The 13,801-nt window shown below is 39.4% G+C and overlaps 1 protein-coding gene across 15 annotated transcripts in view; it reads right to left on the reverse strand.

Moving 5' to 3' along the window:
• Positions 1-13,801, reverse strand: part of SFMBT1 (Scm like with four mbt domains 1) — a 150,833-nt gene that overhangs the window by 51,580 nt on the left and 85,452 nt on the right. For 11 of the 15 annotated variants that reach the window (XM_015130702.3, XM_077993131.1, XM_077993127.1 and 8 more), the window contains one exon: positions 518-612. The exons of 3 other annotated variants lie outside the window; for them this stretch is intronic. In XM_015130702.3, coding sequence (XP_014986188.2) covers positions 518-612 — 95 coding nt within the window. Of the gene's footprint in view, positions 1-517; positions 613-10,848; positions 11,022-13,801 lie in introns of all 15 variants that reach the window. One more of the 15 variants, XM_077993135.1, reaches the window with a different exon arrangement.

Genomic DNA, 13,801 nt, shown 5'->3' on the forward strand with positions numbered 1-13,801 from the left:
AGTGGCAGAAAATATACAAAACCAAAAAGGATTTTAGAATATGGCAAGTGTGACCGGGTGTGGTGGCTCATGCCTGTAATCCCAGCACTTTGGGAGGCCAAGGCAGGCGGATCACGAGGTCAGGAGATCGAGATCATCCTGTCAATGGTGAAACCCCGTCTCTACTAAAAATACAAAAAAATTAGCCGGGCATGGTGGCAGGTGTCTGTAGTCGCAGCTACTCAGGAGGCTGAGGCAGGAGAATGGCGTGAACCTGGGAGGCGGAGCTTGCAGTGAGCCGAGATCATGCCACTGCACTCCAGCCTGGGGCACAGAGCGAGACTCCGTCTCAAAAAAAAAAAAAAAAGAATATGGCAAGTGTTCTTACTAAGCGTGGCAGGAGGGCAGGAGGAAAGAAAAAGCTCTTAAATTCTTTCAAGTACCACAAATTAAAATAACTTTAAATTCTCTAATGATAATACAGAGATTCGAAATAAAGGGATATAACACCAATAAGGCAAATATAGTTATTGCTTACATGTTTAAAAGACCCATAGGGAACTGCTGTGGACCCTGTTTCTTCTAGATAATCTTCCCAGCTTAATTCTATCTCTTCCATACCAGAGCCGGCATCTAGAATTAAAAATAAAACAAAAACAGGTGAATCCCAATTAAAGAAAACTCAAGGTATAAAAACATAAACCTAATAAACCTAACTTTACAGAATTTACTTCACGACTGATTTTGCACAAAATAATTAAGTGGGGTTTTTTTGTTTTGTTTTGGTTTTTTAAATGATAGGTGCCCTTAGTGCACTGATTGTCAACGAATCTTCACAGAACAGCAGTTTGACATGCTATCTCTTGCTGAAGAGGCACCCAAATCTGCTATATCTTGCTGAAGAGGCACCCAAATCTAGATTTCACCCAAATGGATCATATAAAACTGGTGGGAGTATAAACCATTACTATCACTTTGGACTGAAATTTAGTATTCTAATGTCAAACATTGAAGATACTTAATAAGCATTTCAAACTTTTTTCAACTTGATCCTTTCTTAGCACTCTCTGAGTGAAAGATACTCCTAGTAAATATTTTAGCTTAATCAAAAAAAAGTGTCATTATCCTTGCCTCGCTTCTTTTTTCTCCATACCTTATAAACAATCCGTAGAAGAATTCTGTAGGTACTATCTTCAAAATATATCCAAAAGCAAGAAAGATCTCCTAACGTCACAACTAAATCAACTAGAGAACCAAGAGCAAACAAACCCCAAAGCTAGCAGGAGACAAGAAATAACCAAGATCAGAACAGAACTGAAGGGGATAGAGACACGAAAAACCCTTCAAAAAAATAAACAAATATAGACGCTGGTTTTTTGAAAAAATTAATAAAATACCCATAATCCCAGCACTTTGGGAGGCTGAGGTGGGCAGATCACTTGAGGTCAAGAGTTCGAGACCAGCCTGGCCAACATGGTGAAACCCCATCTCTACTAAAAATACAAAAATTAGCCAGGCATGGTGGCACATGCCTGTCATCCCAGCTACTCAGGAGGCTGAGTCAGGAGAACTGCTTGAACCCAGGAGGGAGAGGTTGCAGTGAGCTGAGATTGCGCCACTGCACTCCAGCCTGGGCAACAGAGCGAGATTCCATCTCAAAAAATAAATAAATAAAATAAAATAAAATAAAAACTCTCAATAAACTAGGTATTGATGGAACATATCTCAAAATAATAACAGCCATTTATGACAAACTCACAGCCAATATCATACTGAATGGGCAAATATCATACTGAATGGGCAAAAGCTGGAGGCATTCCCCTTGAAAACTAGCACAAGACAAGGATGCCCTCTTTCACCACTCCTATTAAACATAGTATTGGAAGTTCTGGCCAGGGCAATCAGGCAAGAGAAAGTGAGAAAGGGTATTCAAATAGGAAGAGAGGAAGTCAAACTGTCTCTGTTTGCAGATGACATGATCCTATATCTAGAAAACCCCACTGTTTCAGCCCAAAAGCTTCATAAGCTGAGAAGCAACTTCCGCAAAATCTCACAATACAAAATCAATGTGCAAAACTCACAAGCATTCCTATACACCAACAACGGACAAGCAGAAAGCCAAATCATGAATGAACTTCCATTCACAATTGCTACAGAGAATAAAATACCTAAGAATACAGTTAACAAGGGAAGTGAAGGACCCCTTCAAGGAGAACTACAAACCACTGCTCAAGGAAATCAGAGAGGACACAAACAAATGGAAAAACATTCCATGCTCACAGACAGGAAGAATCAAAATATCATGAAAATGGTCATACTACCCAAAGTAATTTATAGATTCAATACTATTCGCATTAAACTACCACAGACATTCTTCACAGAATTAGAAACAAACTTTTACATTTCACAGGAAACCAAAAAAAGCCAGTATAGCCCAAGATAATCCTAAGCAAAAAGAACAAATGTGGAGGCATAACCCTACCTGACTTCAAACTATACTACAAGTCTACAGTAATCAAAACAGCATGGTATTGGTATAAAAGCAGACACCTAGACCAATGGAACAGAATAGAGAACTCAGAAATAAGACTGCACATCTACAACCATCTGATTTTCAACAAACCTGACAAAAATGAGCACTGAGGAAAGGATTCCCTATTTATTAAATGGTGCTAGGAGAAATGACTAAGTCATAAGCAGAAAATTGAAACTGGATTCCTTCCTTACACCTTATACAAAAATTAACTCAAGATGCATTAAAGACTTAAATGTAAAACCCAAAACTATACAAACCCTAGAAGAAAATCTACTCACTAACATTCAGGGCATAGGCATGGGCAAAGATTTCATGACAACAGCAATCGCAACAAAAGCAAAAATTGACAAACAGGATCTAATTAAACTAAAGAGCTTCTCTACATAGCACAAGAAACGATCACCAGAGCAAACAGACAATCTATAAAATGGGAGAACATTTTTGTACTCTCTCCATCTGACAAAGGTCTAATATCCAGAATCTACAAGGAACTTAAACAAATTTACAAGAAAAAAACCAACAACCCCATTAAAAAGTGGACAAAGGACATGAATAGACACTTTACAAAAGAAGACATTCATGCGGCCAACAAACATAAAAAAAAGCTCAACCTCACTGATGATTAGAGAAATGCAAATCAAAACCACAATGAGATACCATCTATTGTCAGTCAGAACAATGAGTATTAAAAAGTCAAGAAATAGGCTGGGCAGGGTGGCTCATGCCTGTAATCCCAGCACTTTGGGAGGCCGCAGCAGGAGGATCACTTGAGGTCAGGAATTCAAGACCAGCCTGGCCAACATGGTGAAACCCCATCTCTACTAAAAATACAAAAATCAGCCAGGTGTGGTGGCATGCGCCTGTAATCAAATCTACTCAGGAGGCTGAGGCAGGAGAATCGCTTGAAGCTGAGAGGCGGAGGTGACAGTGAGCAGACATCATACCACTGCACTCCAGCCTGGGTGACAGAGTGAGACTCTGTCTCAAAAAAATTAAATTAAAAAGTCAAGAAACAACAGATGCTGTTGAGGCTGCAGACAAATAGGAATACTTTTACACTGTTGGTGGGAATGTAAATTAGTTCAACCATTGTGGAAGACAGTGTGACAATTCCTCAAAGACCTGGAACCAGAAATACCATTTGACTCAGCAATTCCATTACTGGGTATCTACCCAAAGGAATATAAATCATTCTATTATAAAGATACATGCACACGTATGTTCATGTAGCACTATTCTCAATAGCAAACACATGGAATCAACCCAAATGCCCATCAATAATAGACTGGATAAAGAAAACCTGGTACATATACACCATGGAATACCATGCAGCCATAAAAATGAACGAGAGTATGTCCTTTGCAGGGACATGGATGGAGCTAGAAGCCATTATCTTCAGCAAACTAACGCAGGAACAGAAAAGCAAACCCTACATGTTCTCACGTATAAGTGGGAGCTGAACAATGTGAACATATGGACACATCGGTGGGGGTGGGGGGGAAATACACATTGGGGCCTGTCAAGGGGGACAGGGGGAGGGAGAGCATCAGGAAAAATAGTTAATGTATATTGGGCTTAATACCTAGGTGATGAGTTGATAGGTGCAGCAAATCACCATGGCACATGTTTACCCATGTAACAAACGTGCACATCCTGCACATGTATCCCGGAAATTAAAAACAAACAAAAAACATATCTCAAATCGAATCACTTCCCACCATATCTACTGGCTATCTCTAGTCCAAGGCCTAGCCACATTATCTTCCACCTTTCAACTGCACTTAAAATCTAAAATCTGTGGGACACTAAAAAGGCTGTACATGACCTGATCCCTGGCTGCCCACCCTACCACTTTATCCCCAGCCAGACTCTCCACGCTCACAACACTTGGGTGACAATGAGGTTCTTGCCATTCTTTAATCATAGTCTTTCCACAAAGTCTCTACATTTGTTATTCCTCAGCTCAAAGAATCATCTCCCAGTGTCCTTCATGCTCCCTTTCATTCAAGTCTCTACTCAAATGTTCCCCTTCAGAAAGGCAACAGTATCCATCTTTCGGCTCTGTTTCCCTTTTCTTCATGGCATTCATTCCTATTGACAATATACCTGTTAGATCATAAACTCCATAAAGTCAGGAATTTGTCACCTAGATTCTTAAAATACTCTTGTTAAGTGAGCAAAGACTCAAGTACTCTATAATCCAATAATCTCACTTCACATAAACTCCCTAAGAGCAGAGATGGTTGTTTTTGTTTTTTTCTCCTTTTTCTTTTTTTTTGGTGGTGGTTGTTGTTGATTGACGTATTCCTCTGCCCAGAACAATGCTTGTTATATAGAAAATTCCAATAAACTGCTGAATGAGTACACCCTAGGGGAAACCATACTCCACATGACCACAAGGAGGTAAATATAAGGATGTTCATCACAGCAGCATTTGTATTATCAACAAACTGGAAGCAGTAAGTAGAATAGATAAGTTATGGCGATCCTTCAATGGAATACTACTATACAGCAGTTGAAATGAATGCTAGTGTTGACAGAGATAAGTCTCAAAAACACACATCAAGCAGAAAAGGCAAGTGCAGAATGAAAAGCACAGCTAGATACAACTTAGATTTCAAAACAAAACTTTGTAGTGTAATGTTTATGAATACATGCATATTAATATAAGAGTGTAAAGACAAGGATGAAAAGAATACGTATCAACTTCAACAAAGTTACCTTTGGGCATAAAGAGAAGGAAACAGATTAGAAGAGAAGTACAAAAGACGTTTAAACTGTATTATGTTCTACTTCTTTTAAAAAATGAAAATGGGCCGGGCGCGGTGGCTCAAGCCTGTAATCCCAGCACTTTGGGAGGCTGAGGCGGGTGGATCACAAGGTCAGAAGATCGAGACTATCCTGGCTAACATGGTGAAACCCCGTCTCTACTAAAAATACAAAAAACTAGCCGGGCGTGGTAGCGGGCGCCTGTAGTCCCAGCTACTTGGGAGGCTGAGGCGGGAGAACGCCGTGAACCCGGGAGGCGGAGCTTGCAGTGAGCTTGCAGATTGCGCCACTGCACTCCAGCCTGGGAGACACAGCCAGACTCCGTCTCAAAAAAAAAAAAATAAAAAAAAAATGAAAATGCATGAAAAGATGTTCAACATTACTAATCATTAGGGAAATGCAAATCGGAACTACAATGAAATGCCACTTCACACATATTAGAATAACTATAAACAAAAAGGCAAAAAATAACAAGTGTTGGTGAGGATATGGAGAATTAAGAATGCTTGTATATTTCTGGTGGGAATGTAAATGGTACAGCCACTGTAGAAAACTGTATAGTACTTCCTCAAAATATTTTTTAAATTATCATATGATCGATCGATCTATCTATCGATCTATCTATCTATCTATCTTCTATCTATCTATCTGTCTATGCATGTCTGTGTATATACCCAAAAAGAATTAAAAAGAGGGACTCAAACATGTATTTGTACACAAACGTTTATAGCAGCAATATTCACAATAACCAAAAGGTAGAGGCGACCCAAGTGTCCATCAACAGATGAATGGATAACAAAATGAATGTGATATATACACACAATGAAATATCATTTAGCTTTATATTTAAAAAAAAAAAAGGAAATTCTGGCCCAGTGCGGTGGCTCATGCCTGCAATCCCAACACTTTGGGAAGCCAAGGCAGAGGATAGCTTAAGCCCAGGACTTTGAGACCAGCCTGAGCAACAGACGGAAATCTCGTGTCTACAAAAATATTTTTAAAAGTTAGCTGAGCATGGTGGTGAGTGGCTGTAGTCCCAGCTACTTGAGAGGCTGAGGTGGAAAGATCACTTGGGAGGTTGGGGCTGCAGTGAGCAGTGATCACATCACTACACTCCAGCCTGGGCTGTTAAGAGACCCCATGCTTCCAAAAATAAAGTTCTGACACATACTACAACATTGATAAACACTGAAGACATTATACTAAGAGAAATAAGCCCATCACAAAAGGACAAATGGATACCTACAGTAGTCAAATTCATAGAAACAGAAAATTAAATGGTGGGTTCTAGGGGCTAGGGAAACTGGGGAATGGGGAGTTACTGTTGAATGGATACGCCTTTCCATCTGGAAAGAAAAGGAGATGGATGGCAGTGATGATTGCACAACAATGTGAATGTACTCAATGCCAATAAACTACACACTTAAAATAAAACGGCCTGTAGTCCCAGACTGAAGCAACAGAACTGCTTGACCCCAGGAGTTCAAGACCATAGTGTACATGATTGTGCCTGTGAATAGCCACTGCACTCCAGCCTGGGCAATGTTGCAAGACCCCATCTCTTTAAAAAAAGTGAAAATGGTAAACTTTACATTATGGACATTTTACCACAATAAAAAATTAAAAACCAATATTGAACATTATCATTTATTAAATATTTATACTAGGCACATGGCTGTTTGTTATAGTCTTTTCCATAGTTTTAATATATTTGAAATGTTTTCATTAGAAATAAAAAGCCAATAATAAAGATTGCTTTGAGGGCATCTTGAAAGTATAGGCCAGTAGAAAGTCAATTTACATTACTAAAACAAAATAAGGCTGGGCATTCGTGGTCCTTAGCAAGGACTCTAGGCCCTTAAATAGCATGTTAATTTAAAAATAAAAAATAAATAACAATTAAAATGATGAATCACTCAACTAAAATCTCTTACACAATGCTAAGAAGAAACAAGACTAACAATGTGATGAGATAATGAGCAAGATATATGATAGTTTATTAAAGAAATGCATAATCCTTAAATATATGAAAACGTGCAAATTTTATTTTAAGAGAAATGCAAATTAAAACGACAGAGATATCAGATTGAAAAGGATTCCAAAGTGTGACAAGCCTCTATGGTGAGGCTGTAGTTAAACAGGTAAATCATAATGACACAACCTCTGTGGAAGAAAACTTGGCAATATCTAACAAAATTACATATGTATTTACCTTTTGATCCAGCAATCCCACTTCTAGGAATCTATCCCAAAGATACACTGGCAAGAATACAAAAAGACATATGTACAAAGCCATTCACTGCAGCACTATTTGTAATACCAAGATTGGAAATAACCCTAATGTCCATCAATAAGGAAATGGTTGAATAAATATGGTATATATATTCAGCACAGGTTGCTGTAAAAAGCAATGAGAACAGTCTCTATATACTGATGTGGAATAATCTCCAAAATATACTGTTAAGGGAAACCACACTACCAAACAGTATTTTTTGTGTGTGCCCGTCCCTACTTTTTGTATAAGATGGGAGAGAGGCCAGGCGCAGTTGCTCATGCCTATAATCCTAGCACTCTGGGAGGCCGAGGCGGATAGATCACATGAGGCCAGGAGTTCGAGAGCAGCCTGGCCAACATGGTGAAACCCCATCTCTACTAAAAATACAAAAATTAGCCGGGTGCGTGATGGCATGTGCCTGTAATCCCAGCTACTGAGGTGGCTAAGTCATGTGAATCATTTGAACCTGGAGGTAGAGGTTGCAGTGAGCCGAGATCATACCACTGCACTCCAACCTGGGTGACAGAGCAAGACTCCCTGTCTCAAAAAAGAAAAAAGAAAAAAGGAGAGGGAGATGTGAGTATGAGTATGTATGTGTATACACTCACATATATTAGTTTATATTTTAAAAATGAACACGCCGGGTGTGGTGGCTCCAACCTGTAATCCCAGCACTCTGGGAGGCCGAGATGGGCGGATCACAAGGTCAGGAGATTGAGACCATCCTGGCTAACATGGTGAAACCCTGTCTCTACTAAAAAATACAAAAAACTAGCCGGGCAAGGTGGCGGGCGCCTGTAGTCCCAGCTACTCGGGAGGCTGAGGCGGGAGAATGGCATAAACCCGGGAGGCGGAGCTTGCAGTGAGCTGAGATCTGGCCACTGCACTCCAGCCTGGACGACAGAGCGAGACTCCATCTAAAAACAAAACAAAACAAAACAAAAAAAAAAAAAACAACAGGAGAATAAAAAGTAATAAAACTGGTTATATATATGGAAAAAGAGAATGAATCAGTAATACCAGGTTTAAGTAAATTTCCATTTCCATTTCCATTTCCATTTTCATTCTGTCACCCAGGTTGGAATGCAGTGGTGCGATCTCGGCTCACTGCAACCTCCACCTCCTGGGTACAAGCAGTTCTCTTGCCTCAGCCTTCCCAGTAGCTGGGATTACAGGTGCAGACCACTATGCCCGGCTAATCTTTTGTATTTTTAGTAGACATGGGGTTTTACCACTTTGGCCAGGATGGTCTCAAATCCCTGACCTCAGGTGGTCCGCCTGCCTCACCCTCCCAAAGTGCTGTGATTACAGGTATGACCCACTGCCTGGCCAGTTTTGACTTTAGAAGTATGCAGATTTATTATACAATTTAGAAACAATTAAATTGAAATTAAAAAATTATATAAATTTCAAATGAACTGAAACACATGAGCTAACTGTTGGTGGGAAAACCACAAGAAAATAGGATTCCTTTAAGTAATGTTATTTATTTTTATTTGTTTTTGAGACAGGGTCTTGCTCTGTCACCCAGGCTGGAGTGCAGTGGTACAATAAAAACTCTCTGAAGCCTCAACCACCCTGGCTCAAGCAATCTTCCCACCTCAGACTCCCAAGTAGCTGGGGCTATGGGTACATGCCACTGAACCCGGCTAAATTTTTTTTCCCCCTTTTTGGTAGAGACAGAGTCTCCCTATGTCGCCCAGACTGGTCTTGAACTCCTGGGCTCAAGCGATCTTCCTGCCTTTGCCTCCCAAAGTGCTGGATTATAGGTGTGAGCCACCGGGCTTGGCCTAAGCCATGTTAAAATACAATACTCTGACTATAAACACCAGTGAAATATATTTAAAAGCAAAAACTAAAGAAATCTTAAACTGCACACTGTGGTTGGCATCTGAAATGTTGCTATTATTTTAAAATAATTAAAGGACTTTTATAGGATAAAAACAAAGAAGTAATAATATTACCATCATTAGCAAACAAGACTTTTTCTTTTTCTTTTTTTTTTTTTTGAGACGGAGTCTCACGCTGTTGCCCAGGCTGGAGTGCAGTGGCGCGATCTCGGCTCACTGCAAGCTCCGCCTCCCGGGTTCCCGCCATTCTCCTGCCTCAGCCTCCTGAGTAGCTGGGACTACAGGCGCCCGCCACCGCGCCCGGCTAATTTTTTGTATTTTTAGTAGAGACGGGGTTTCACTGTGGTCTCGATCTCCTGACCTTGTGATCCGCCCGCCTCGGCCTCCCAAAGTGCTGGGATTACAGGCTTGAGCCACCGTGCCCGGCCAACTTTTTCTTTTTTGAGACAGAGTCTCACTCTGTCCCCCAGGCTGGAGTCCAGTGGCATGATCTCGGCTCACTACAAGCTCCACCTCCTGGGTTCACGCCATTCTCCTGCCTCAGCCTCCCAAGTAGCTGGGACTACAGGCACCTGCCACTACGCCTGGCTAATTTTTTTGCATTTTTAGTAGAGACGGGGTTTCACCATGTTAGCCAGGATGGGCTCAATCTCCTGACCTCCTGATCCTCCCGCCTCAGCCTCCCAAAGTGCTGGGATTACAGGCGTGAGCCACCACGCCCAGCCGCAAACAAGACATTTCTAAAAGAGAAGAGATACAAGCATAAAATCAAAGAAGAAAAACCTTGTAACCCTGTTTTTTTTCTTTTTTTTTTCCTTTTTATTTTTTTGAGATGGAGTTTCGCTATATTGCCCCGGCTGGCCTTGAACTCCCAGGCTCAAGCCACCTCAGCCTCCCAAGTAGCAGGACTATAGAGGTACATGCCACTGTACCCAGCTAAAACCCTGTAATTTTAAATTTAAATTGTAAGTATCAATGTAAAACCATTATTTTCTTTATTTTTCAAAAGATGTGTATTTTCATGGCTGGGCAAGGTGGCTCACACCTATAAATCCCAGCACTTTGGGAGGCCGAGGCAGGAAGATCACTTGAAGCCAGGAGTTTGAAACTAGCCTGGGCAATATAGCAAGACCCCATCTCTATTAAAAAAAAAAAATTGCTGGGGATGGTGGCACATGCCTGTGTTCCCAGCTACTTGGGAGGCTAAGGTGGGAAGATCACTTGAACACAGGAGTTTGAGGCTGCAGTGAGCGAGCCATGATCGTGCCACTGTACTCCACCCTGGGTGACAAAGCAAGATTTTGTCTCTAAAAAATAAAAAATAATTTTAAATGTGTATTTTCTAGCTATGTCTGTAAGTAAGGCCTAGAATAAATGACAACCTAGTATCAAATTAGCACTTCAGCACCCAGATTGTGGTCTCTAAATATCGTACTTACATTAAAGAAAAAAAAGCTCCTCAGAGAAACAGCAGATTACAAGTTTGGGGCAGGATATGTTCAGGAGGTACTTGGGAATCTTACTGGTCCAGAAGGCAAGGACTAGTGTATCAAAGATAGATGACATCACATCAGAAGAACACAGGAACCAGTCTGAAAGAACTCTCGCTGCTCTAGAATTTGATCATCAAATGAATGATGACAGCAATGAATTCAAACTCATCAAATGTATATATATACATATATGTACTTAAATACATGAGTTAATAATATTTAAAACAAAGGAAAAATCAACTTCTAAAATGGTAGAATGATTATCACAGTGAACACACTCTCCCATAAAAGAACAAAAAGACTGGCTAAACAATGAAAATCAATCATTTCAAAGTCCTAAAATTAACCAAAGGCACAGAACAAACTAAAAAGCATCTATTGAAGATAAGCCACTAAACCTCAGTTAGAAGAGCGAAATATGACATTTTAAGTTGGGGCTATTCCCTTCTCTCTTCCTTCTCCAGTGCAAAAAGAAAATTTTAGAACTGAAAATAACCCAATTAATAATAATAATAAAAAACTCTATGGATAAGTTCAACAGCAGAATGAAGCAGACAAGAAAGAATGAGTAAAATTGAAGACAAAACAACAGAAAAAACCCAATCTAAACAACAGAGAGAAAACATTAAAAAAAAAAAAGAAAAATGAAGACGGTCTGAGAGACTTATGGGACAGTAAGAGAAGCTCTAATATTAGTTTTATTAAAGTTTCAGTAGAAGGAAAAAATGAAGACTGAAAAAGTATTTGAAGAAATAATGGCTAAAATTTTTCTAAACCTGGCAAAAGATATAAAGTCCCTAAACTCCAGAAGCTAAGTAGACCCCAAACAAGATAAACCCCCCAAAAAATACACCAGACTCAAACTTCCAAAAACTAAAGGAAAAAAAAAATCTTAAAATTAACAAGAGAGAAACCTCTCTTTTAAAGCAGAGCGTTGGGGGTGGGAGGTGGGAGAGTGTCCAATAACAGCAGATTTCTCATCAGAAACCATGGAGGCCACAAAGAAGTAGCACAATTATTTTCTGAGAGCTGAAAGAAATGAGTTTTCAACCCAGGATTCCATATCCAGCAAAAATATCCCCCAATAACGAAGGGGAAATCAACACATTCTCAAATGAAAGGAAATGAAGACAATCTGTCACTAGTAGACCTCCTTTAAAAAAAGGGTTAAAGCCGGGCGTGGTGGCTCACACCTGTAATCCCAGCACTTTAGGAGGCCGAGACAGGCGGATCATGAGGTCAGGAGAACGAGACCATCCTGGCTAACATGGTGAAACCCCGTTTCTACTAAAAATAAAAAAAATTAGCCAGGCGTGGTGGTGGGCACCTGTAGTCCCAGCTACTCGGGAGGCTGAGGCAGGAGAATGGCGTGAACTCGGGAGGCGGAGCTTGCAGTGAGCCGAGATAGCACCACTGCACTCCAGCCTGGGCGACAGAGCGAGACTCCATCTCAAAAACAAACAAACAAACAAACAAAAACAAAAAAAAACTAAAGAAAATTCACTAAATAGAAATGAAGTGACAAAAGAAAGAATCTTGGAAAATCAGGAAAAGAATAAATGACAAGAGAAATAGTAAAAATATTGAAAAATATAATAAATGTTCCTTCTCTCAAGTGTTCTAAATTATATGTTTGACAGTTTAAACAAAAACGTTAAGCATGTCTGATGTGATTCTCAAAATATGTAGAGAAAATATTTAAGGCAATTATATTATTATATAAAAGAGTGTAAAGAGACATAAAAGTAGGAAAGGTTTCTATACTTCACTCAAAGTAATAAAATGAAGACTGTGATAAGTTATATATAAGTAATATAATACCTAAAGTAACTGCTAGTAAGTGCTACAAGAGGATATACTCAAAAACACTACAAATCAAAATGGAATTCAAAAAAAAAGTTCAAGTAACCCACAGGAAAGCAGAGGGGAAAAAAAAAAAACCACAGGAGCCAGTCTGAAAGAACTCTCACTGCTCCAGAGAAACAAACAAAAAACAGAAAAAATAAATAAGCAAAAAAAGCAGACTTGAATCCAAACATATCAATAACTACGTTAAGTATAAATGATATACATACATCCCATAAGGCCAGAATTTTTAAAACTTAGTATATGCTGTATCAAGAACCTTATTTCAAATATAATGATACAGCCATGTTGAAAAGGATGAAAAAGATATATCATGCAAACGTTAATACAAGAAAGCAGGAACAGGTAAATCCTAGAGACAGAAAGTAGATTATGGATGCCAGAGTCTGGGTGGAAAAGGAAAAGACGACTAATGGTTTGCTGTGATGGAATATTCTGGAATTAGATAGCAGTGACGGCTGGAAAACTTTCTGAATAGACTAAAAACCTCTGAATTATGTACTCTAAAAAGGTCGATTTTATGGTATGTGTATTGCGTCTCAAAAAAATCATACTTCAATGAAGTTTTTTGAAAAACAAACCTCAACAACAAAAAAGCCAATCTTTATTAATTAAAAATAAACCAATTAATAATAAGCCAAAGACATGATGAGCTATTTCACTGAAGAGGATACAGAGATGCCAAGTAGGAACATGTAAAGATGTTCAATATCACTGGCGGCCATTAGGGAGGTACAAATTAACACCATGATGAGCTGTCACTACCCACCTATCAGAATGGCTTAAACAAAAGTAATGACACCACCAGATAACAGTGAGGATGTAGAGAAACTAGATCTCTCATATACTGCTAGTGAGAATGTAAAATGGCACAGCCACTCTGGAGCATAATTTTGCAGCTTTACTAAATATGATCTAGTGATTGTGCTGTTGGGTATGTACCCCAGAAAAATAAAGTATTATATACATAACTGTTAATAGCAACTTACATGTTTGTAACAGCCAAAAACTCGAAAAAAACAAAATGTACTAC

Source organism: Macaca mulatta, chromosome 2, assembly GCF_049350105.2.
Source record: "Macaca mulatta isolate MMU2019108-1 chromosome 2, T2T-MMU8v2.0, whole genome shotgun sequence".
Classification (NCBI taxonomy): Eukaryota; Metazoa; Chordata; class Mammalia; order Primates; family Cercopithecidae; genus Macaca; species Macaca mulatta.